This window comes from Balaenoptera acutorostrata, chromosome 15 (genome assembly GCF_949987535.1).
Source record: "Balaenoptera acutorostrata chromosome 15, mBalAcu1.1, whole genome shotgun sequence".
Classification (NCBI taxonomy): Eukaryota; Metazoa; Chordata; class Mammalia; order Artiodactyla; family Balaenopteridae; genus Balaenoptera; species Balaenoptera acutorostrata.
The window spans coordinates 31029189-31055370 of record NC_080078.1 but is presented as its reverse complement, the minus strand read 5'-3'; the positions used below and the strand labels follow the sequence as shown (position 1 = coordinate 31055370).

Here is a 26182-nt window from a genome sequence, read left to right as displayed (position 1 = left end):
CTCTCACTGTCGCGGCCTCTCTTGTTGTGGAGCACAGGCTCCAGACGCGCAGGCTCAGTAGTTGTAGCTCACGGGCCCAGTTGCTCCGTGGCATGTGGGATCTTCCCAGACCAGGGCCCGAACCCGTGTCCCCTGCATTAGCAGGCAGATTCTCAACCACTGCGCCACCAGGGAAGCCCCTGAAGTGTATACTTTTTTTCACTACATTACTGTCGGTTCTTCCCAAAGCCATGTTTTTAGTTTCTATACCCAGAGAGTCATGGGGTTAATAGCAGAACTAATGCTGTTATTAGAAGAAGGGTTTTTGATCTATGGGATAATTCCAAGTGTAATTCTCACTCTCCCTGGAGATTTCTGCCATATTTGGCAGCTCCCTGGTTTGGAGGACACTGGAGGAAGACAGACAGCCTCTTTAGACTGGCGATGTACTGCTGTTCTGTATTCTGGGGAGACCTTTCAATTCATTTCATGTCAAGACATGCCAGTCTTGTGAGGAAATGGAGGTGATCCTGGCTGGGGCTGTATAGTTCTAGAATGGACTGGAAAGGCAAAGGCAGTAAATTCTAAAAAATGATACGGTCACAGGTGTGTCTAAGATTAGAAATTGGGGGGACTATTCCGGGTCTTTCAATCTAGGCTTCTCCATTGTTGGGTCTTGAGGCAGTAAAGGTGCAACATCCAAGAAATAAAATGCAACATTCAAGTGCGTTCGTCTTCAGCACCTAGTTGGCCCCTTCTGCCTCTCGACCTCAAAGACTTTCTTACCCACTGCCTCCCTCTGCCTCTCTACCACTGACCCTGAACTTTACTGCAACCACTTTTCATCACTATAGGAATATTGTAGGTCAGGTGCACTTTCTCAAAGAGGGAGCCGCTCAATGAATCCTCAAGCTCTAAGAGAATTATTCCTGGCACCTGCCCACTCATGGGAAAGCATTGCCTACAAAACAGAACACAGCATGACTAAAAGAAACAGGATAACTTTTCAACTTGCCATTCTGTCCCCTCCTCCGGGAACCCCGAGCAAAATGCAGGAGGAAACCAGGAAATGGTCAGGATCGTTTACATTAGCCTAGGGCTTCTGTAACATGACACCATAACAGACCCAGGTGCCCTGCAAAATGGGTGGTTACTTAGCCCAAGCATTTCAGGGATATTCATGTATTTAAAACACGCTAATTATTAGATTAGAACTATATAAAGTGTTCAATTAATATTGCTGTGGTTTTTATCATATTTAATTTTTAAACTAGAAAATTCTTGTCTGATGAAGTGTCATAACAACTGCCTTAATTTTGGGGGGCACGTTGCACGTACCAGGCACTGTGCTAAGAGCTTCTCACGCATAAAGATTCCCTACCCTTCCCCCAAGGTTTACAAAATGAGTATCATCTCATATCATTTACGCACAGGTTTGAGTAGATTGAGAATGGAGGTGACTCGGAAATGACAAATGCTTTGAGGAATTTTTCATCTCCCGTTGGTGCTAGTGAGGCAGTTTGCCTCCAACAGAGTGACTATTTCAGAAGAGAGAAATCGCTTGTCCCACTAAAGTTTATCCACAATTTGGAGGCTGCTTGGGGTAGATGCATGAGTGTCTCTCATGTTTTGAAGGCTTTTGATTTAAGGAGGTTGGGGGTGGGGACGAGTGTCCAGCTGAATTTCAGGACGTTACAGTCATGCTGGCCTTCAGCAGACGGATGGCTTTTTACTTCTTAAGGACCACAGTACACATATGGCTGCTGGCACATGCCACCACATTCACCACACTGGGAACAGCAACACACAATGAAACGCCACCATGGTGATTCGGGGACTGAACGAGTGATGGTTACTCTTGCGGGGGAAGGGTAACAGATACTATACAACCCTGAGTCATCACCAGAAGGGGGGAAATGCAAACTTACGTACACAGGAGTCTTCGGGATAAACTACAACGGCCGCTGTGTCATAGACAGAAGATCCACACTTACACGATATTGAAGATACAAATGTGAGTTTATGCAGCTCTGAACAAGACCATCGAAGCCAAGGGTGAGAGAGTGTCTGTGAAATACACAAATCGACATCCAAAGGGATCCTTGTAGCTCTCTGCCTGAGGGCCCATCTGGCCTTTTACTCCAGATGTGTCTTGGAAATGGACTGCAGTGAAGCTAGCAGAGTGACCACAAACACACTGATTTGCTACTCTTTGGGGGAGCCTGGAGTTCTGGGGTTGGGCCGGGGCTGTGATGGAAGGCATAACAATAAAGCTGGACCAGTTATAAATCCAAACTTCCTAATCTCTTGCACATGTCAATCTCACTACAGTGCAGATGCATTCTTGTTTTGTCTGTGTCAGATTTACATGCATACCATATTGCTTATTCTGTATTAGAGAAACCATTAGGCATTTCTGATGAGGAAATTACATGGTGGACTGGTCTTAATGGAATCTGGAATATAGGAAATCATCCCATCACCATCGGCATCCAACGCGTCATTATTGCCAACATACCTAGCGGGCATGTCCAGGAGACTTGCCCTTTTATTGGTTGATTTTTGGTTAAGGACTCACCTATCTGGTATCTGCCGTGCTCAGCACACACCTCACAAGACTCCTTGAGTGGAAGACTATGGCATGGAGCCATGTGCAAAAGAACCAACAGAAAAATACCTTCCTAAATCCTCTTCCTCTTTGCAGGGCACTACTGGACATCCAACATTTATCCTCCGGAACGTTGGCCATTACCTATGTTTCCCTATAGATAAAACATTAATGGAAGGTTTTAAACATCGGATTCAATACTAGGCATTTTCTTGTACACGCGTCTATTGCTGCAGGAATTTAAAACCCTGGGGGCAGAGTACATTTTATTCTTATTTGCAGCATAAGGCATAACATGCTCCGAAATATACACATCGCTGTGGCCTCTACTGTCCCTGGAACAGTATGATGCCGTCGACCTCAAGGACGATCGGAGATAGCTGTCATTCACCGCCTGGGATGGCAGCGAGTGTTTATAAGGGTCCGAGGGGCACCTCCCAATAACTAAGCGTTGGTCATCCCCGTAGGAGTGCAGGAAAGGGTTATCGGAGGTGTGGTCTGGCAAGAGAGACTGGCTCCGTTTGCTGACCTCCAGACCCTGGGGGAAAAGGGAGCCTTTGTTCCCCGAGAGTTTGCTTGAGGGGACACTAAAGAGACTCCCGTACAAGTTTCCCTCCAGAAGCCGCTCCCTGTCCTTGAGGCTTATGCTCCGGGAGGGCCTGCTAAGGTCCGCCTCCCTGGGACTGTCGAGGATGTTATCGTAGGAGTGCTGCCGGCTAATCCTCAGCTTGTTCTTTTGGAACTGGAGGGCACTGTTCCGTGGCCAGCCCTGCTGGTACACCTCCTCCTGGGAAGCTGGGTTACCTGTCTCCTGAAGCATCTGGTCTTCGTCGATGTCATAGAGGTGCCCCATCCGCAGGCAGGCGTCGCATTTGAAGGGGGACCTCATGGTGAAGTGGCCTGAATAGGTGGGCAGGTTCGACAGGCAGCTCCTGCAGTGCGTGGAGTTCTGCCGGTACCGGTCGCTGCTCTCGCTGTGCGGGGAACTCTTGTCTTTCAAGGTGAAGTGCTTGGAGTAGAGTTTGTACTGGTCATTGTTGGGGAGCCCATCTTCATTGTGCAGGGGGGTCCTGTTCATGGGCAGTGTGGAGTCCCCCTTGCGGAAACTGTCACTGTGGTCCTGGTAGACACTGGAGAAGTCCACGTTCTCGGGAAGGGCCATGTTTTCGACGAACTGGGGAGGGTCGAGGTGGAAAGTGGCCTCCTTCTCCCCATCAATGGTGTAGATCTTGTCCCTGGGGGAGCTCGCTTTGGTCTTCAGGTAGGAGCGCTCGACCTCGCTGCAGTCCTTGGGGTATTTGGAGGCCACTGACCTTTTGAAGTTGTCCTTGGCCTTGTGGTTCTTACCGTTGTCAGGCTCCCGGTGGCACGTGGCCCGGCTCGAAGTTTCTGAGATGTCCGAGTGGGCCACCTCTTCTGGAAGGTACCTGGGACTCTTTAGGGAGTAGCTCCTGCTCTCCACGGTTCCCTCATCCCTCTGGGAGACTGGGTTCTGGGTCAGCGAGTCTTGGCGTAGAGAGTCCATGGATTTCTTCCAAAGCTGCCGGGGCCTGGAGTTCCCTTTGGGTTCCGTGCTCACGGCCACCTCCACTGTGTTAGGGTTAGACTCATTGAGAGTCAGGGGGTGCTGGCCCTGGAACACGTAGTTGTTGAGGTTATCCTTGTGCCTGTTGGCCACGAAGGTTTGCAGTTCGTTCATGTTGTCCCCAAAAATGCTGTCTTTCCCCTGAAAGGACCTGTTGTCTGAATATATCAAGTTTCCCTTATCTGAAACCATGTCCATGATGAGGGATCCTCTTTGAATGAAGTCAGCAGCTCTTTTGGGGGAATCCATTCTTGAGGAGTTCATGTTGGACAAGTTGGAAATGTTTTTGGCTGACCGAAGGAGTTTTAACATGTTGCTCTGGGATCCGGTCAGATTGAAGTCTGGAGACTTCTTCTTTTCTTCAATGTGCACCCCGTGAATGCAGCTATAAATGCCCTGTGGGGAGGAGCACAAAACGCCATCAGCAGCAGCTAGGACATGAACCCATTTCACGCCTGAACTGTACCTGCAAAGGTGAGCATGACCTTCTTATAGGAGTCCTGGAGAAACAGTGAAATCCAATCTGAATCCTGATAATGTTTCTTAAATGTATGAGACCAGTGGCAAAGCATCAGGCTTATCTTGTTGCTCTGGCGCTTTTAGATTATCTGATTTATTTAGATTATCAAGATTATCTTACACTTTTGCCAATAGTCATACATGGAGTAGGAGAAAAAATATCCACTAATCCTCATACAACTATGAGGGTCTCAGCATCTCCAAACTGGCACGTAAGGATTTGGTTGACCCTCCCAACACCCCGGTCACCAACCCTTACTTTTATTAAAGTTTCCCAGGATCATCTTTGGACTTTGGATACCAGAGAGTCAGCTATTGACAAACAAACTGAGTCAGCATACAAGGATCACCAATCATTGATTCCTTTGGGGAATTACTGCTACCCCTACACTGAAGCTATCAATTAAAGCATGAGACCCAATATTTATCTGACGGAAATAAAAACACTAAAAAAATATACATGCACCCCAATGTTCATCACACCATTATTTACAGTAGCCAAGATATGGAAGCAACTGAAGTGTCCATCGATAGAGGAATAGAAAAGAAGATGTGGTAGGTACACACAGACACACAGACACACAATGGAATAGTACTCAGCCATAAAAAAGAATGAAATCTTGCCATTTGTGACAACATAGATGGACCTAGAGGGTATTATGCTGAGATAAGTCAGACAGAGAAAGACAAATACCATATGATTTCACTTATATGTGGAATCTAAAACCAAAATAAATAAACAGCCATAACAAAACAAAAGCAGATTCAATAGAAACAGAGAAAAAACTGGTAGTTGCCAGAGGGGAGGGGGTTAGACGGATGGGTGAAACCGGTGAAGGGGATTAAGAGGTAAAATCTTCAGCTTTAAGATAAATAAGTCACGGGGATATAATGTACAGTATAGAAAATATAGTCAACAATATTCTAATAACTTTGTATGTGATAGATGGTAACTAAAGTTATTATGGTGATTATTTCATAATGTATAAAAATACTGAATCACTATGTAGTACACCTGATATACAATATTGTAAGCCAATTATACTTCAATTTAAAACCTCTGGAACAGTCTCTCCCAGCTCCACCCCCCAGACAAAAAGAAGAAGACCTGAGACCCATGTGTGGTCAATCAGACATTTTTTGGAGGAATAGACATAGATGGTGGGATAAAAAGACATCATATGACTTGAACCCCTGGAGCTCCCTTCTTGGACTTTTCACTTACCCACTCAATATATATATATTCTTTGTGTTTTGGTTGTGTGCGAATTTGTTGAGCACAGTTAGAGTTTTAGTTACTAAGAAGAGTGGAGAGTCCTGAGGACACGGTGATGCTGCATTTAAATCCACCCAGGGAACTGAGTGACGGAGGGACTCGGGGGCAGCTCAGATATAAGCACCCCCATCCATACATCTCTTGTTTTCCACTCCACCTTCATCCTGTCTTAAAAATAACTGCTTACTTTTACTTGAAAGTAACTCAGGGGCAGAGCTCTTGACTCATTCTACAATAGGCAAAAGAGCATCAGTGGTATTGTGATTTGCGCTCCTCCCTTCCCCACTCCTGCCCCCAGATTTTGGCCGCGGTACCTAAAGGGAACTCGGTCCAGGCTGCAGGAGTTGACCCGGTCCTCCCAAGACTGACAGGGAGCCGGCCCAAGAAGGGGTTTGTTTGTAAAAGGGATGCGGTAGCTGCTGCTGACTTTGGCATAAACTAGTGGGGACTATGGGTGGGTAACTCTGGACTCTGTTACAGCGTCTCCATCGATTCCCCATGGTGGGGACGCACTGAACCGGCAGGGAGGCTCACAGAACTGTGACAGCCTCAACCTGTTTGCACTGCTGCGTTTTCCTTGTAGTTTTCTAGAGACAGTCTCCACTCCGTCAAGGAACAGTAAACAGAAAAGCCTACAGTTGTGCATTCGAGCTTCTCTTTCTCTGACCCCCTTCAACCCCAGGCTGCACGGTGAAGGCTCCCGGAGGCCAAGGCCCTGGCATCGGGCACGTCCCACCTGCTGCAGCCTTACCTTTAGTCTTTCTCTCGATGCTGTGTGGTCTCCTTCCCTGTTCCCTCCCAGGAAGCAGTGTCTCCTCACTGCTTCCAGGGCTGCTGGACATCAAAATCATACAAACGCACCGTGTATTTCACATAGCACAGTGCTTTTGAATCTTTTATGTTAACGTGTGCCTTCCCTGCCCAATTTAGTAATGTAGTAATCTCCTACAATGACCTAGAGGGATTCTGCTACTATGGGTGGAAATCAGTGTGTCTCCTACATGTCTGAATCAGCCAAGATCAGAGCCTTCTTTTCCTGTTGTTCGCATTACGAAAACACCAGCTTTTAAATTTTTTCTAACTTTGCAATTTTACTTTAACGAGCTCGCCTCCTCCTTTTAGAGACTTTGAGAACTTGCTTCCGCCCTCCACCATCAGGGCGGTGTGCTCCGGCCCGCCGCGGTGAGCTGGCTGTCTCTGTGCTCGCAGGAGGCCCACAGCAGTGGCCAGGGAGCTGAGCTACGTTCCAGGGGCAGAGAGGACGGCTGCTGGCTGCTTCTTCTCAGCCCTCGTTTCCCCTGGGACCCACACCACACAGCCAAGGCAGTTCCCAGGTGCTGATCTGCCTGGCGAAGCCTCGGGAAGGAGTCAACGTGGTGCCTGCACCCCAGGTTTGGATGACAGTGTCCTCCAGCTAAGTTGACCCATCTTCCAGGTGTGCTGATGAGGAGGGGGGGGGTGTGTATTACAGAAGGATGGCAAGAGCCAGAGGCCTGGAACCCACTGGAAATGAGCCCCAGCTCCATCCTTTATTAGCCCTGTGACCTTGGCTGAGCCACTACATCTTTTTGAGCCTCAAGTTCCACATCTGTAAGATGGGAATCATACACTCTAAGATGGGTACGAGGGCAAGATCTGATAAGGCAAGCAAAGCACCTGCCATGGAAGGGGCTCCACAAATGCTAGTGGGTGAGCCGCTCAGTCATCCCCGATGTGCCCTCCCTGCTTGTCACCTCACCTCTCTCTCCTCACCCTAGTATGAGCACACAGCGCCCGTTTGATCGAAGCTGCAGGTTTGCTCTGGAAAGCCACTGCAGCTTTCTGATTAGATAAGTTGCCTAAACCCTACCTCAGGAGCCAAATCCCTGGGCTGGAGTTTCTTTCTTCCTTGCAGGGTTCTTTCTTTCCTCCTCTCTATTATTCATAGATTCAGGCTACCTTTTATGGGTTGTGGAAATAAGATGCTTTCTCGGCCCTATAATGGGCTCAGATGAAATTAGCATTGAAGACTCAACGTGTCGTTCCAGACAGTTTGCTCTGTTCCACCCCCCGCCCCCTTTCTCACTGGGGCGATACTGTCCTCCTCGGTTCCCTGGTGCCTGGGCCTGATCCCTTAAGTGTCTGCTATGGTCTGCATGCTTGTGTACCCACCTCCCAATTCATATGCGGAGATCCTAGTGCCAAAGGTGATGGTATCAGTGGTAGGTAGGTGCTTATGTCATGAGGTCCAAGGTGGGGCCTTTGGGAGGAGCCCTCCTGAATGGGATAAGTGCTCTTGTAAAAGAGACCCCACAGAGCTCCCTCATCCCTTCAACACAAGGGGGAATCTGCAACGCGGAAGAGGGTCCTCACCCGACCACGTTGGCGCCCTGATCTCGGACTTCCAGCCTCCAGAACCGTAAGCAATACATTTCTATTGTTGATAAAGCACCCAGTCTGCGGTATTTTGTTATAGCAGCCCGAAGGGACTAAGACAGTATCTGACTTCTATTCTGTCGGTCCCCGCTGTGGGTCAGCCAGAAGCTGCTGCAAGCTCTCCTCTGGGCTCGTTGGGAAGATGCCACGGTTTCCACCTCCCTGGTCTCCGGCTTTGCTACGTCTCCCATTCCTCATGTCTCTGGAGACAACCGAGGTGGTTCTTTTTTGCTGGTGACAGTGAATATTTTTTTCAACATGAAAGGGACAGCATTGCGGAGAGAAAACAAAAGTTAAGAGCATCCCACAGAAGAGAGGACGCGTTTTTGTAAGTCATAATAAACAAAGGCCACAGCTGTGGGAGAGACTTGGTTCTAATGTAAAATAAATGACTCTGTGAACTCTGGCCTTCACCCTTGGCCGTGCCAGGAGGGCAGGCATCTGAGGTTTGCATTTGTGTCCCATGGGACATGGGGTCCTCTCTCCTCTAGGGAGGGGGAGACAGAAGTTCCAGTTCCAGCTTGTCAAGGCACAACACAGCAAAGCTGTGCCCAGTTCCCCCTTCACCCCCGGCCCTCAAGATGCTTGGAATGGGAGCGAGGGATTTAGTCCATTTCTCATAGTGACAATCCTATTAACTTGGCTTCTTTAATGATGTCTCGGACAGAGGGAACACTCTTCCAAAAACAAGCAGGATTTACAAGTAAAGGCAATAGTGTGCATTTGCTCACGGCAATCTCAGAATCATTTGGATATGGAAAGCCTTTAGTAACTGGTGAAGAGAATTAGCTTAAAGTTGGCTTAATACCTAGCTATATGCATGCATGTTGTTATTTTTAAGCAATCTGTGTGTTTAGAGGCCATCAAGCTAATTAGGAAATATGTATTTGCATAGAACTCAAGTTTAGAGTGCCACTGAATGGAGAAAATAAATCCTCCTGACTAAGCCCATGTGTACCTTCTGGATCTCTTAAAACCACCAAATACTAAGAATACACAAGTTCCTCTTTAGATGGTTATTTCATTTTCCCAATAAACATTAGCATATAAAATTAAATGTTTCTAACCATGTATTTTTCACCATGTTTCAAATCTAATTTGTTAAACTCTTTCAGAGTAAAAAAATTCCAAGGTGAGTAAATGGAAGAAATAGGTAGATAAATAGATGGATGGATAGATGGATAGATGCAGGGATGAATGGATGGATGGACAGATGGACAGATGAATGGATGGATGCATGGATGGATGGATGACTGATTGATTGCCAGGTGGATAGATACATAATGTTATACTGTGTCGGAAGATAAGTGAACGATATATACGTATGTGCTTTTATTGTGATGCAAGTAAGTGACTAGCTTGTATTGAAAAAGTAAAAATATATATTATATGAGTTGTGTACACATACATGTTGTGTAGTATGATTTGTATCAAATCTCTGTGTTGCTTGTATTTGATGTTTGTTGCTTGTGTAAGAGTGTGGGCTCTGGCTGCTACTACACCACCTGGAGTCAAATCCTGGCTCCAGCAAGCCTGTGTGGTGTTGGGTAATTCCTCTAACCTCATAAATTTGAGTTTCCCCAATTCTGGGCCAATATCAGTACCTACCTCACAGAATTGGTTTGTAGGTTAAATGAAATGATGAGTATAAATTCCTTATAGGGTGCCAGGGACATATATGTACCTATAAATATAGGCATTTTCCACAGTTGTCATCGTTATTGATGAATTATGCCACGTGTACCTGTTTATGGCCACACACACGCCATATTGTGCAGCATGTAAGTAGGTTTCCGTGGCTTGCACATGAGCGCACTTACTATGGCGTGTGTATTCTGTGCTGTGGTTTATGTCGTGTTGAATGTGTATTTTGTTTCCTGTTTGATGTGTGTGCATTTTCTCGTGGTTCTTCATGCCTATGTTTCATTTCAGGCTCTGTTACATCGTAAAAGCTTTTGTAGTTTGTTAGCTGCGTTCACACACACAACATGGCTTTGCATGTAGATTTCGTTTTGTCACACGTGATCTGTTGGAATGCATGCAAACATCGTAACATCCTACATAGGAATTTTAATAATGTCCTAGAGCATATCTGGGTGCTCATGAGGGAGGCCACAGACTGGCTGTGTTTGGCCTGTGTGTTTTTCTATTTGTCAATGGAATTAGTTACTAGTATTTAAAAGTTGGAAGTTTTCACATATACTCAGATGACTGCTTTCTCTTTTAAAAACTGGAAGACCTGATAAGACTGGCCCTGCCTTCCGCTAAAACCATACTCAGCAGGAGTGGAGGACGACTGCCCCCTTTGGGTGTGGTGGGTTTTACGCAATCTGTCTTCATTCTCCACATTCTCCATTGTTCTCTCCCTTTGACACCAGGGTTCAGCTGCTATTTTTAATTTCACTTCTGCTATTTTTCTCACGCCCGGCCTGCCTTACCTATTCACCTTCCATCTCTAGCTTGCATCTGGCTTATGAACACAGAAAGTGGTACCCTTCCGACAAATCCAAGAAGGGTTGATGAGTGAGGGGAGGGTGTGGAGACACCACACCCCACCCAGGAGTCAAGAATCCCTGAGTCTCTGGAAGGCCTGTGCTTTTCTGGACCTGCCTGCTGCAGAGGGAAGTAGCCGCCAGGGGTACTGACCCTGCTGATGGAGAAGAGCAGTCCCGGCCGGTCGGAGCACACGCCCGTGAAGCAGAAGCGCAGCTTCCAGTAGAAGAGGTGTTCCCAGATGAAGGTGATGAGGCTGAGGGCCATGGCAGCCGCCAGCATGTAGAACACGCCCGCCATGTTGTCGACGTCCAGCTGGCTGCTCATCACCTCGTTCTTCTCGTTGTGGCAGATCCCCGTGAGCCACAGGGTCTCCAGCTCCTCCATCTCCCCTGGACAGAAGACAAGAGCCACAGGCAGTAAGGAGCAGGGCATGCACTGTAGGGCGGACACCCCTGCATTCAGGACAGACACGTGTGATTTATAGCCGTGCAACCTCAGTGAGAGTGACTGAGCTCTCCTGGTCTGCATTCCCTCACTTGCGGGGTGAAGACAATGATGACAACAACATCTGTGTAATACCGTTGTAGGAGGATGAAGTGAGATCATGTATAGAGAGAATTTGGCACAGTCTCTGTCTTTTTTTTTCTTGGTCATCATTATTATGTTCTTCCCACCCCGCTTTTCTCTATCCCCGGCCCCAACACCCACCCAAGCCTGGAACAGGACATGGGATAAGCTGGCCGAAGCCTACATTAGAAAGACTCACATTCCCATTCTGACTTCGTCATATACTAGCTGTGTGACTTCAGAGCCACAGTGATCCTGTCTGTGAAATGGGTATTATAATAGTGTATACTCCCTCGAGTTCTAGGGAGGATCAAATGAGCTCACATATGCAAAATTCCTAAATGTAGTGCCAGACTCATGGTAAGTTCTCCTAAATAGGAGCCTTCGTGGGTTGTTGTAAAGGAAGTGTGTAACACAGTGCCTGGTACACAGTTGTCCTCAAATATATTTGTTTCTTCTTTCCTCTTCCTTTAGAACATCCAAGATGATTCCAAAAAGTCACCCCAAGTAGTGCACTTGGGGCACAAAGTGTTCCTTGAGAAGAAACATTCCAGTCGGCTCTGAATGGCCCCTTGCAAACGAAACACCTCCCCACTTCAGTAGGCAGCTAAAGAAGCAGGTGGGGTTTGCAATGGAAAAAAAAAGTAGGCACGGTTGGCATTATCTTGTCTCTCTTTTATGCACATTTTATCCAGTTGTCATTTAGGAGGAAATTCTCTGGTCTAAATGTCTAGTAATTATACTAACTGTCTAGCAATTCACTAGGCTATGATTCAGGTCTTTAAAAATTATCCTTCAAAAACAGTGAAAATCAAGGAAGAGGCATAGAATGTTAAATGAATAGTACGACTATATTGTATATACATATGATCTCTAAGACATAAAAGATGTATGGGATTAAGAAATACAAACTACTATGCATAAAATATATAAACAACAAGGATATATTGTACAGTACAGGGAAATATAGCCATTATTTTATAATAACTTTAGGTGGAGTATAATCCATAAAAATATTGAATCATTATGTTGTACAATTTAAACTAATATAATATTGTAAATCAACTATACTTCAATAAAAAACACTTGCAGAGGTGTGCGGCAGGCGTGGTCTGGAGCCGGGAAGTCGCAGCCGCCGCTGCTGCCGCCATGACGTGCGCAGGTCCTTGCCCGGGTGTTCATTCTGCAGCCGGTCAGGTGACCGGTGTTGCGGCCACTGCAGCCGCCCGCAGGACTCCTGGGCGTGGAGTATGCGCCACCTTGGCGCCTAGTCCCTGAGGCAGGGACGTCCTGGCCCAGAACAGAATGCTGTTTAGGTGTGGCCTAACCATCTAAGTGAGGGCACTGAAGCTGCCTGGGGAAGGGCAAGGCCCGCGTTGCCGAACTCGGGCTCGGAGCCCCGGATTTGTTTGGGTTAGCAGAGATTATAAAAAAGCAAAAACTGGTGAGGCTAGAGACCAATGCTGGCAGGAATACAGGGAAAGAAAAAATCTCATGCTCAGCTGCTGGAGAAATAAGAAAAGGGAGGCATAAAGACGGTTAGAAACTTGTCCTAAGCCAGTTAGCTCAAAAGTGGAAGAGATGGGATTCAAATCCAGAGAAGTGTCCACTTCAGACTTCATTCTGGGAGAAAGTAGTATAATTTACAAAAGGAGAAATGAGATAACACATCCTTTCCTAGAAGAGCATTTACCAATTCCCAGTCTGTGGTGCTTAACTGCTTGCGGGATCGTGGTTCCCAGGCCAGAGGTCGGGACCGAGCTCCTGTGGTGGGAGCTCCGAGTCCAAACTGCTGGACTAACAGAGAACCTCAGACTCCAGGGAACATCAGTTGGAGTGAGGCCTCCCAGAGGTCCTCATCTCAGCACCAAGACCCAGCTCTATCCAACTGCCTGCAAACTCCAGTGCTGGACGGCTCAGGCCAAACAACCAGTAAAACAGGAATACAGCACCACACATCAAAAAAAAAAACAAAAAAAACTGAAATGACAAAAACATATGTTACAGATGAAGGAGCAAGGTAAAAACCTACAAGACCAAATAAATGAAGACAAAATAGGCAACGCACCTGAAAAAGAGTTCAGAGTAATGATAGTAAAGATGATCCAAAATCTCGGAAACAGAATGGAGAAAATACAAGAAACATTTAACAAGGATCTAGAAGAACTAAAGAGCAAACAAACAGTGATGAACAACACAATTACTGAAATTAAAAATACTCTAGAAGGAATCAATAACAGAATAACTGAGGCAGAAGAATGGATAAGTGAGCTGGAAGATAAAATGGTGGAAATAACTGCCAGGGAGCAGAATAAAGAAAAAAGAATGAAAAGAATTGAGGACAGTCTCAGAGACCTCTGGGGCAACACTAAACGCACCAACATTCGAATTATAGGGGTCCCAGAAGAAGAAGAGAAAATGAAAGGGTCTGAGAAAATATTTGAAGAGATTATAGTCGAAAACTTCCCTAACATGGGAAAGGAAATAGTCAGTCAAGTCCAGGAAGCACAGAGAGTACCATACAGGATAAACCCAAAAAGAAACATGCCGAGACACATATTAATCAAACTATCAAAAATTTAAAGCTAGGAAAAAATATTAAAAGCAGCAAGGGGAAAGCAACAAATAACATACAAGGGAATCCCCATAAGATCAACAGCTGATTTTTCAGCAGAAACTCTGCAAGCCAGAAGGGAGTGGCAGGACATATTTAAAGTGATGAAAGGGAAAAACCTACAGCCAAGATTAATCTACCCAGCAAGGATCTCATTCAGATTCGATGGAGAAATTAAAACCTTTACAGGTAAGCAAAAGTTAAGAGAATTCAGCACCACCAAACCAGCTTTACAACAAATGCTAAAGGAACTTCTCTAGGCAAGAAACACAAGAGAAGGAAAAGACCTACAAAAACAAACCCAAAACAATTAAGAAAATGGTAACAGGAACACACATATCGATAATTACCTTAAATGTAAATGGATTAAATACTCCAACCAAAAGACAGAGACTGGCTGAATGGATACAAAAACAAGACCCGTACAAATGCTGTCATCTACAAGAGACCCACTTCAGACCTAGAGACACATACAGACTGAAAGTGAGGGGATGGATAAAGATATTCCATGCAAATGGAAATCAAAAGAAAGCTGGAGTAGCAATTCTCATATCAGACAAAACAGACTTTAAGATAAAGACTATTACAAGAGACAAAGAAGGACACTACATAATGATCAAGGGATCAATCCAAGAAGAAGGTATAACAATTGTAAATATTTATGCACCCAGAATAGGAGCACCTCAATACATAAGGCAAATGCTAAAAGCCATAAAAGGGGAAATCGATAGTAACACAATAATAGTAGGGGACTTTAACACCCCACTTTCACCAATGGACAGATCATCCAAAATGAAAATAAATAAGGAAACACAAGCTTTAAATGAAACATTAAACAAGATGGACTTAACTGATATTTATAGGACATTCCAACCCAAAACAACAGAATACACTTTCTTCTCAAGTGCTCGTGGGACATTCTCGAGGATAGACCATATCTTGGGTCACAAATCAAGCCTTGGTAAATTTAAGAAAACTGAAATCATATCAAGTATCTTTTCCAACCACAACGCTATGAGACTAGATATCAATTACAGGAAAAAAACAGTAAAAAATAGAAACACATGGTGGTAAAACAATTCGCTACTAAATAGCCAAGAGATCACTGAAGAAATCAAAGAGAAAATCAAAAAATACCTAGAAACAAATGACAATGAAAACACAATGACCCAAAACCTACAGGATGCAGCAGAAGCAGTTCTAAGAGGGAAGTTTACAGCAATACAATCCTACCTCAAGAAACAAGAAAAATCTCAAATAAACAACCTAACCTTACACCTAAAGCAATTAGAGAAAGAAGAACAAAAAAACCCCAAACTTAGCAGAAGGAAAGAAATCATAAAGATCAGATCAGAAATAAATGAAAAAGAAATGAAGGAAATGATAGCAAAGAACAATAAAACTAAAAGCTGGTTCTTTGAGAAGATAAACAAAATTGATAAACCATTAGCCAGACTCATCATGAAATAAAGGGAGAAGACTCAGATCAATAGAACTAGAAATAAAAAAGGAGAAGTAACAACTGACACTGCAGAAATACAGAAGATCATGAGAGATTACTACAAGCAACTATATGCCAATAAAATCGACAACCTGGAAGAAATGGACAAATTCTTAGAAAAGCACAACCTTCTGAGACTGAACCAGGAAGAAATAGAAAATATAAACAGACCAATCACAAGCACTGAAATTGAAACTGTGATTAAAAATCTTCCAACAAACAGAAGCCCAGGACCAGATGGCTTCACAGGTAAATTCTGTCAAACATTTAGAGAAGAGCTAACATCTATCCCCTTCTCAAACTCTTCCAAAATATAGCAGAGGGAGGAACACTCCCAAACTCATTCTACAAGGCCACCATCACCCTGATACCAAAACCAGACAAAGATGGCACAAAAAAAGAAAACTACAGGTGAATATCTCGGATGAACATAGATGCAAAATTCCTCAAAAAAACAGTAGCAAACAGAATCCAACAGCACATTAAAAGGATATTACATCATGATCAAGTGGAATTTATCCCAGGAATGCAAGGATTATTCAATATACACAAATCAATCAACGTGATACAGCATATTAACAAACTGAAGGATAAAAACCATATGATAATCTCAATAGATGCAGAAAAAGCTTTTGACAAAATTCAACACCCATTTATGATAAAACTCTCCAGAAAGTAGGCATAGAGAGAACCAAACCTACCTCAACATAATAAAGGCGATATACGACAAACCCACAGCCAACATCGTTCTCAATGTTGAAAAACTGAAACCATTTCCTCTAAGATCAGGAACAAGACAAGGTTGCCCACTCTCACCACTATTATTCAATATAGCTTTGGAAGTTTTAGCCATAGCAATCAGAGAAGAAAAAGAAATAGAAGGAATCCAAATTGGAAAAGAAGAAGTGAAACTGTCACTGTTTGCAGATGACATGATACTATACATAGAGAATCCTAAAGATGCTACCAGAAAACTACTAGAGCTAATCAATGAATTTGGTAAAGTTGCAGGATACAAAATTAATGCACAGAAATCTCTTGCATTCCTATACACTAATGATGAAAAATCTGAAAGAGAAATTAAGGAAACACTCCCATTTACCACTGCAACAAAAAGAATAAAATACCTAGGAATAAACCTACCTAGGGAGACAAAAGACCTGTATGCAGAAAAGTATAAGACACTGATGAAAGAAATTAAAGATGATACAAACAGGTGGAGAGACATACTATGCTCTTGGATTGGAAGAATCAACATTGTGAAAATGACTATACTACCCAAAGCAATCTACAGATTCAATGCAATCCCTATCAAACTACCAATGGCATTTTTCACAGAACTAGAACAAAAAATTGCACAATTTGTGTGGAAACATAAAAGACCCTGAATAGCCAAAACAATCTTGAGAAGGAAAAACAGAGCTGGAGGGGGCTTCCCTGGTGGCGCAGTGGTTGAGAATTTGCCTGCCAATGCAGGGGACACGTGTTCGAGCCCTGGTCTGGGAAGATCCCACATGCCGTGGAGCAACTAGGCCCGTGAGCCACAACTACTGAGCCTGCGCGTCTGGAGCCTGTGCTCCGCAACAAGAGAGGCTGCAATAGTGAGAGGCCCGCGCACCGCGATGAAGAGTGGCCCCTGCTTGCCACAACTAGAGAAAGCCCTCGCACAGAAACAAAGACCCAACACAGCCCAAAATAAAAAAAAAAAAAAAAAAAAAAAAAAAAAAAGGAGCTGGAGGAATCAGGCTCCTGGACTTCAGACTATACTACAAAGTTACAGTAGTCAAGACAGTATGGTACTGGCACAAAAACAGAAATATAGATCAATGGAACAGGATAGAAAGCCCAGAGATAAACCCACGCACATATGGTCACCTTATCTTTGATAAAGGAGGCAAGAATATACAATGGAGAAAACACAGCCTCTTCAATAAGTGGTGCTAGGAAAACTGGACAGCTACATGTAAAAGAATGAAATTAGAACACTCCCTAACACCATACACAAAAATAAACTCAAAATGGTTTAAAGACCTACATGTAAGGCCAGACACTATAAAACTCTTAGAGGAAAACGTAGGCAGAACACTCTATGACATACATCACAGCAAGATCCTTTTTGACCCACCTCTTAGAGTAATGGAAATAAAAACAAAAATAAACAAATGGGACCTAATGAAACTTAAAAGCTTTTGCACAGCAAAGGAAACCATAAACAAGACGAAAAGACAACCCTCAGAATGGGAGAAAATATTTGCAAATAAAGCAACTGACAAAGGATTAATCTCCAAAATATATAAGCGGCTCATACAGCTCAATATCAAAAAAACAAACAACCCAATCCAAAAATGGGCAGAAGACCTAAATAGACACTTCTCCAAAGAAGATATACAGATTGCCAACAAACACAAGGAAGGATGCTCAACATCACTAATCATTAGAGAAATGCAAATCAAAACTACAATGAGGTATCACCTCACACCGGTCAGAATGGCCATCATCAAAAAATCTACAAACAATAAATGCTGGAGTGGGTGTGGAGAAAAGGGAACCCTCTTGCACTGTTGTTGGGAATGTAAATTGATACAGCTACTATGGAGAACAGTATGGAGGTTCCTTAAAAAACTAAAAACAGAACTACCATATGACCCAGCAATCCCATTACTGGGCATATACCCTGCGGAAACCATACTTCAAAAAGAGTCATGTACCACAACATTCATTGCAGCACTATTTACAATAGCCAGGACATGGGAGCAACCTAAGTGTCCATCAACTGATGAACAGATAAAGAAGATATGGCATATATATACAATGGAATATTACTCAGCCATAAAAAGAAACAAAATTGAGTTATTTGTATTGAGGTGGATGGACTTAGAGTCTGTCATACAGAGTGAAGCAAGTCAGAAAGAGAAAAACAAATATTGTATGCTAACACATATATATGGAATCTAAAAAAAAAAAAAAGGTTCTGATGAACCTAGGGGCAGGACAGGAATAAAGACACAGACGTGGAGTTGGACTCGAGGATATGGGGAGGGGGAAGGGTAAGCTGGGACGAAATGAGAGAGTAGCATTGACATATATACACTACCAAATGTAAAATAGATAGCTGGTGGGAAGCAGCTGCATGGTACAGGGAGATCAGCTCGGTGCTTTGTGACCACCTGGAGGGGTGGGATAAGGAGCGTGGGAGGGAGATGCAAGAGGGAGGTGATATGGGGATATACATATGCATACAGCTGATTCACTCTGTTATACAGCAGGAGCTAACACACCATTGTAAAGCAATTATACTCCAATAAAGATGTAAAAAAAAAAAAAACCTGCAAGAGAAAATAAAGGAAATACTCAAAATGTTTGATTTTCTTTTGAAGAGAGTAATCATAATTATTGGTTTCACATTGCTCTCTTTTTTAGGTTTTGTAAAATTTGTGTATATTGCTTTTGGTTTGTTCTCACTCTTGAATGACTCGGCTGAACACAGAAATCTAAGTTGACAATTATTTTTCCTTGACCTTTTGAAGATGTTATTAAGCGTCCTTCTGATCTGGACTGTAATTGTTGAGAAGTCAGCTCATAATCTATTTGTCATTACTTTCTATGCGATCTGTATTATCTCTCTAATTGCTTTTGAGAATTTCATTTTGTCTTTGGTGTGGAATCTAGGTGTGAATGTTTTTATTTGTTCTGCTCTGGACTCAGTGTGATTCTTCAATCTGATGACTCATAACTTTAATTCTGCAAAAATTTCACCCATTGTTGCTTCAGCTCTTAACTCTTACCTTCTTTTAAGTTAATAGACTTTATTTTTTAGAATAGCTTTATATTTAGAGAAAAACGGAGCAGAAAGTACAGAGAGTTCCCATACACTCCCTCTTTCCATTTCCTTTGCTTTCCCTTATTAACATCTGGCATTGATGTGGCACATTTTTATAATTTATGAACCAAATACATTATTATTAACTAAAGTGTACAGTTTACATTAGGGTTCAATCTTTGTGCTGTACAGTTCTGTGGGTTTTGCCAATGCTTAATGTCATGTATCCACCGTTACAGCATCATACAGAACAGTTTCAATGCCCTAAGAATTCCCTGTGCTCCAGCTGTTCATCCCTCCTCACCCCTCATTCCAACTCCTGGCAACCACTGATCTTTTAACTGTCTCTATAGTTTTACCTTTTCCAAACATCATATAGTTGGAACCATATAGTATGTAGCCTTTTCAGACAGGCTTCTTTCTCTTAAAAAGATGCATTTAAGGCTCCTCTATATGTTTCCCTGGCTTGATAGATTTTTTTTTTTAAATCTCTGAACCATATTACATTGCATGGATGTATAGTTTGTTTACCCATTCACTTATTGAAGGACATCTCGGTTGTTTCAAAGTCTGGGCAATTATGAACAAAGTTCTATAAACGTTCATGTGCAGGTTTCTGTGGGGACGTAAGTTTTCAACTCATTTGGATAAGTACCTAGGGGCATTACTGCTGGATTGTATTGTAAGACTATGTTTAGCCTTGTAGGAACCTGCCAAACTGTCTTCCAAAGTGACTGCACCATTTTACATTCCCACCAGCAATGAATGAGCTTCCTGTTCATGTGACACGTCCTCACCAGCACTGATTAGCGTGTCAGTGTTTTGGATTTCGACCATTCCAGTAAGGTGTGTAGTGGTATCACATTGTTTTAATTTTCAATTCCCTAATGACACATGATAATCCTATCTTTTCTTCTTCTGAAATTGTTTAAAATATTCTAGATCTTCTCATTGTATCTTCCAGGTTATTAACTTTGTTTTCATATTTTCCATTTCTTTATTGTTCCATCCTGCAGTTAGCTCATTCCCACAGATCTATTTTCTAGTTCATGAATTCCCTCATTAGTAATACTTGGCTTTATGCTTTCATTTTTAATCTACTTTAATTGTGACATTCATCTGGCTCTTTTAAAATTCTGCCTGTTCTTTTTATCATAAAGTCCTACTCTTCTGTTATGACTTTTAAAACTTTTATACATTTAATAATTTCACACCTACATTCTTTCAGATTATTCTCAGCCCCACACCCCATCCCTGCCCCCTTAGTTCTTGGGATTCTGATTCTTCTGTTTGCTGTGCATGCTGACTTTCATGGTGGATTACTTTCTTGTGGTATTTGTAACTTTTGACTGTGAGCTAATCTTCAGCAGAGCTGTTCTCCCCCTAAACCCCATGGGACTCCCAAGCATCCTGGGCTACAGGCATGTCCCTACAGAGGGGTCCTGGGTTTGCTTCTGCCATGGTTCCAGGGCCCTTCAAAGTACCAGTTTTCGTATAAAATAAATTTTACTGTAATTACTGCACCATTTAAGTAATATACACTTAGATCTCCATACTCATTTGGGTTTTAATTTCTCACTCAGCTTCAAATGGATGGCAACCTCCTTGTACTTTCTTTGCTTTGATGGACAGTTTTTTCTAGTCTCCTTTTCATGGACTCACTGACGGTCTCAGATTTATGCAGTGGTATCATTTTCTACCCTCCTTGCACAGTTCAGGGTCCCCACGTGGATGTTAAAGCCCCAGGCTCCATCCCTACTGCCTGTATCCCTGTAGGCACCTCAGCTGAAACGTACCATGAGAATATCCCATGCCCCTCTGTTTCTGACACCTAAGGATTTCTCTTTCTTTTGACCTTGGCTGTGCATTGTGGGCTTGTGTATGTGTATGTGTGTGTGTGTGTGTGTGTGTGCGCACGCGCACACCTATAATTCTGCATTTTTATGTGTTTGTAGCATGAAGGGGTCCCATATCAGTCAGTTTTCTACTGTGCCACCACCATTTGTACGAGTATAACTTTTGTAATAATGATTTTTTAAAAGCATACATATTTACGGGAGAAAAAATGGGAAATGTATCCTCATAAATTCTTCACCCACAAGGAAGGGTGCTGGTTGATCAATGGTGCAGGCAAAGAGGTGGGAAGGGATATCTTGATTTCAATTCCTTTCCTTCCAACAGCCTGCAGTGCTTTCATATAGTCACAAATGTCATGGGACACTCGGCAATATGACCTCACTCTCCACCCAACACCACAATTAACTCGTCCAGATTCGCTGCCCACTATGTGCTTCAAGATTTACATGATGGCTTCCTCCTCGCCCCAAAACACCGACGCCATCCCTCCAAAAATACTACATGCTATTGACCTTCTCCCTCTCTTTGGAGTTTGTGAGGACTCAAAAATGGGTCTTTTCACCACATTGTGTCAAATTCCCAGCAAGTTTTCCCTTTGGTGTTGTCCCAAAGAGAGCCAGGTTTGGATGCCTGTAACAGGGTCAGTCTCGGTAGAAGGAACATCATTTTGATTTCTTTCAGGATGTAAATATAAAGGTTTTTCCTCTGCCCTTTGTGCAAACCCCTCTGCACACCTCTGCACAAACACCCAGGGCCACGTCCCGAAAGGGAAGCAAACGCACATTTCTCAACACCAGTTACAACCTGTTCTAATCATTTTCCAGACATTCATTTCCTGCCTCGTGGCCTTTTCTACTAGTGCACTGAACTGTAGTTCAAATACTTTCTGATTTCATTTTTAATTTACTCAAGTATATTGTAATCTCCTTGAGGGAGATCAGGGACCACGTTTTTTGATTTTGATATTTCTCATGGCCTGCAGCACGTAGTAAGCATTGGATCCATATTTTCTGTTCCTGTTTCTTTCCTTATATCTCCAGGCTTCAATTGGGCAGCACTGCAAACAAAAAGGTCAGATATGTTGGGTGAGTTTTTCTGCCACATAAATACAGGAGATAACAGAGCAAAAGGGAACTTGCAGTGGCTTGAGCGTAAAAGGCTGGGAAGTCTGCATGTCCTCGGCTAGGGAGAAGAAGCAAATGCCATTTTTTTCCAGGAAGCAGTCCTGTGCTGCTCTTTCCATGTCAGTTTCTCCCATTACAAAGAGGCCATGATCTTTGTCAACGTGCTCTTATGAAGTGGAGCCGGGAAATGGGAAAATTAAACGTCTTTCCTGAAGCAGACTGATTCTTGCTGGGAAGACAAAAGCTAAAGGTGCTCCTGTGGGCAGACGGGGCCTGCACAGCTTTGGGTTTGCAGCCAGGGCCACACTGTCTTTCTCTCTCCAGCAGACAGCATTATCTATCCACTCACAAGGTCGAAGCCATGGGTTTCATATTTGAAAAAAAAGAAGATTCAAATAGACATCATCCAGCAAATCACAGGAAAGAATGTTTCAGGTAGAAAACACTAGAATAAACTACAAAAGGGAGTACCCTTCCCTGAAGGGTTTAGGGAGTATGTCGAATCATCCCGTTAAGGTCTAGACAGTGACAGGAGGTAGAACTAGGGTCAGACTGCCTGCAATCAATTCGCCTTCAACACTCACTATCCATTTGATCTTGGTTCCGATACTGCTTCTCTATCCATCCACTCAACCATTCGTTTACCTATTTTTCTAGTCTTTTAGTTAACAAAGTTACATAAATTCTATTCTGCTTCAGGCACTATACTAGAGTTTTCACAGATTAACCCAGGCAGCCCTCATATCAACGTAATGTGGCTGGTGTCACTGTCCCACCCATTTTACAGATGAGGCACAGAGAGGTTAAGGAACTTGCTCAGTCTCTCTGAGCTCCAGGTCTAACAGCTACCAAATGCAGCACAACAGTATTTACCTATAGGAGTTTTGTTGGAATTAAGCGAGGTTGCATGCATACATTGTGCCTGGCACACCTTGATTACTCAGTATGTATCCCTGAAGAGATCTTTATTTCCTGCCTGAAGCCAGGGAACTTGGTGGGTGGCGTGGATCACATACCCCACCCTGAGCCCTTCCAGTTCATGGAGTCTATGATTCCAAGAATGCACGTCCAGAGAGAAGGCTTAGCTCTCCAATAAGAACTTGCAATGTCCAAAGTCAGAGAAATCAGTTCCTTCTCTGCCCTCAGACTCGTCCTCTGCGCTTCCAGAGGGACTGCAGTTGCCTTTCAGATTAGATTTCATTCTATTCTGCGAGGCTGTCTGAGTGCTAAGGGGATTGCTTCGGGAAAGGATTTTATAGCATGCAATGTGACCAGCCTTCAGACTGCCTCAGCATTCCTCCCCCGAGGTCGGTTGTAAAAAGTCCATTTTGAACCTGTACCCCTTAGGTTTTGTGCAGGGCCTGAGAATTTGCTGAAATACATCTTCTAAAATCAGCCCACACATATACCCTTGCAGGCACACATCTACATTTTTTTTTTTTTCTTGGTTTCTGGCCAAAGCCCCTGACCCTAGGCAGTGATGGTATGGAAAGAAACAGTGTGTGGTTTTGAGAAGCTGGGTTTGATGTTCTGTTTCATTTCTAGTTGAGGAAGCGAACGCTCTGGGGGTCTCTGAGGACCTCATTGGGTTGTGCCTTACTCCCTCACTCATTCATTCACTCACTCGTTCATCCACTGAAGAAAGAACATTACTAAAGCACTTAGTGCGAGGTCGGCATCTCTGTATTTTCACGGAGGTGAATAACACATAGTCTTTGGCCTCTACCAGCTCAGAGTCCTGCTGGAGAGACAGTCATGCAAACCAGTAATTATGGCAAAATGAGACGACTGAATTTGCATAGGGCTGGAGGTAGCAAGAAACATGGAATGTTTTGACATCAGAGGGTGGTTCAAAATTTGGGAGAAGAAAGAAGCCATCAAAGGAGAGGCCTGAAGGGCAGGAGCCGGATGGCAAATGACTCAGCTTTTGTGCTAAGGGATCTGGGGTGTCCTGGGAACAGTGGAGCCATTGGATGAGACTAGCTGTATGCCTGGTAGACCCAAGATTCTTCACTTGCTGTCCATGTTTTTGCAGTCCTGGCCTGTGATTGGAAACCACGTGTAAGATTGGCTGGTACAAGACATGGAAGCAACCTAAATGTCCATCGACAGATGAATGGATAAAGAACATGTGGTACATATATACAATGGAATACTACTCAGCCATTGAAAAGAATGAAATAATGCCATTTGTAGCAACATGGATGGATCTAGAGATTGTCATACTGAGTGAAGTAAGTCAGGCTGAGAAAGAGAAATATCGAATGATATCCTTTATATGCAGAATCTGAAAAGAAATGATACAAATGAACTTATTTACAAAACAGAAACAGACTCACAGACTTAGAGAACGAACTTATGGTTACCAGGAGGGAAGGATGCGGGGAAGGGATAGTTAGGGAGTTTGGGATCGACATGTACACACTGCTATATTTAAAACAGATAACCAACAAGGACCTACTGTATAGCACGGGGAACTCTGCTCAATGTTATGTGGCAGCCTGGATGGGAAGGGAGTTTGGGGGAGAATGGATACATATGTATGTACGGCTGAGTCCCTCTGCTGTGCACCTGAAACTATCACAACATTGTTAATCGGCTATACTCTGATATAAAATAAAAAGTTAAAAAAAAAAAGATTGGCTGTTACAGGTGGGTGAGGAATGGCAAATTTGAACAATGGTGCTATAGTGTGCAAGAAGGTCACCACTAAATTCTATCCCAGTGATACAGATCTGTCAGGGTCCTCCCCTGGTCTCAGAGGCAGGCAGTACAGGCAGACTAAACTCTCCTGCTCCCAGGCTTTGTAGTGACTGGGAGAAAGTCACCTGTAAGAAATTGCTGATGAGGATCCATTGTAAACTGTTATTAATATCACCACCACCCATAACAATTTACTCTGGATCTACCAGTTGCACTGGTCTCCTCTCCTCGATCAGCTTGTGATCTACTGGTCTGAGCATCAGCAAGAGCCAAGGAGAGGAAGGAATCTGTGAAACCCCAGGCAAAGGGGTCAGGAATCGTTTCTGAAACACAGAAATCAAGGCTGACTCTTGGGGAAAGCAAGTTCCAATCACAGATCCCAGTGACAGAGTCCAGTGGTCCCCCCCAGAGATGCACCTTCCATCTATAGCCTGAAGACATCAGGGGGATGTTGCTGTTGATCCCGTTAGGGTTTGCTGTGAACACTGAGAGGGAAACTGACCCCGTTTCAAGCCTGTTTCATGTCTTTCCCCAGGGACCGGCCACTTGGGGTTTCTGAGAAGCCCAAATGGAATTGGAAATGGCACAGGAACAACTTGCTTTGTAGGAAAATATAGGGCACCCTCATCAACAGGCTTATGTTCTCAATGAGAACAGATCCGGTCTCTGTGAGCTCTGAGCTGTGGTCTTGGGAGTGACGGTGGCTGGGGGGCTGCAGCACTGAGACCAAGTCCTTTCCTTACCAATCGCCCGGGAAGGAAGCTGCTGTTCAGAGCTGGGATGTAGTCTGTGGCTTTGGAACAGAGTGAGGTCAGCCAGACCTTCTGATCACTGACCTTGGGGCCTTGGCTTCGCTAATCCCACACTCTTGATTAAAAGCCAGATGACCTTGGGTCTGGAAATAATGGCATTCCAGAGCCTAGGACCTCTGTATCCATGATCTCTAAATTGAACAATTTGCTAGAGAGAAAAAAGTACCTTTGGGGGGAGGAGAGGAATAGTACAAGATTCTGGACACAAATAGACTGAATTTGGAAGATAAATCTCCCTTATTTAAATGTCAGAATATTCCATTTCTGTATAATGCTGAGAAGTCACAAAACCAAAATAAAAATAGG

At 43.7% G+C, this 26182-nt stretch overlaps 1 protein-coding gene across 2 annotated transcripts in view; it reads right to left on the bottom strand.

Annotated features, from left to right (window-relative positions):
• Window positions 1-1706: 1706 nt before the first annotated feature.
• Window positions 1707-26182, bottom strand: part of GRIN2A (glutamate ionotropic receptor NMDA type subunit 2A) — a 372220-nt gene continuing 347744 nt past the window's right edge. For both annotated transcript variants that reach the window (XM_007188412.2, XM_007188413.2), the window contains 2 exons: window positions 11029-11267; window positions 1707-4568 (listed from right to left, as the gene is read on the bottom strand). In XM_007188412.2, the coding sequence (XP_007188474.1) occupies window positions 2769-4568; window positions 11029-11267 (2039 nt within the window). In that variant the 3' untranslated portion in view covers window positions 1707-2768. The remainder of the gene's footprint in view (window positions 4569-11028; window positions 11268-26182) is intronic.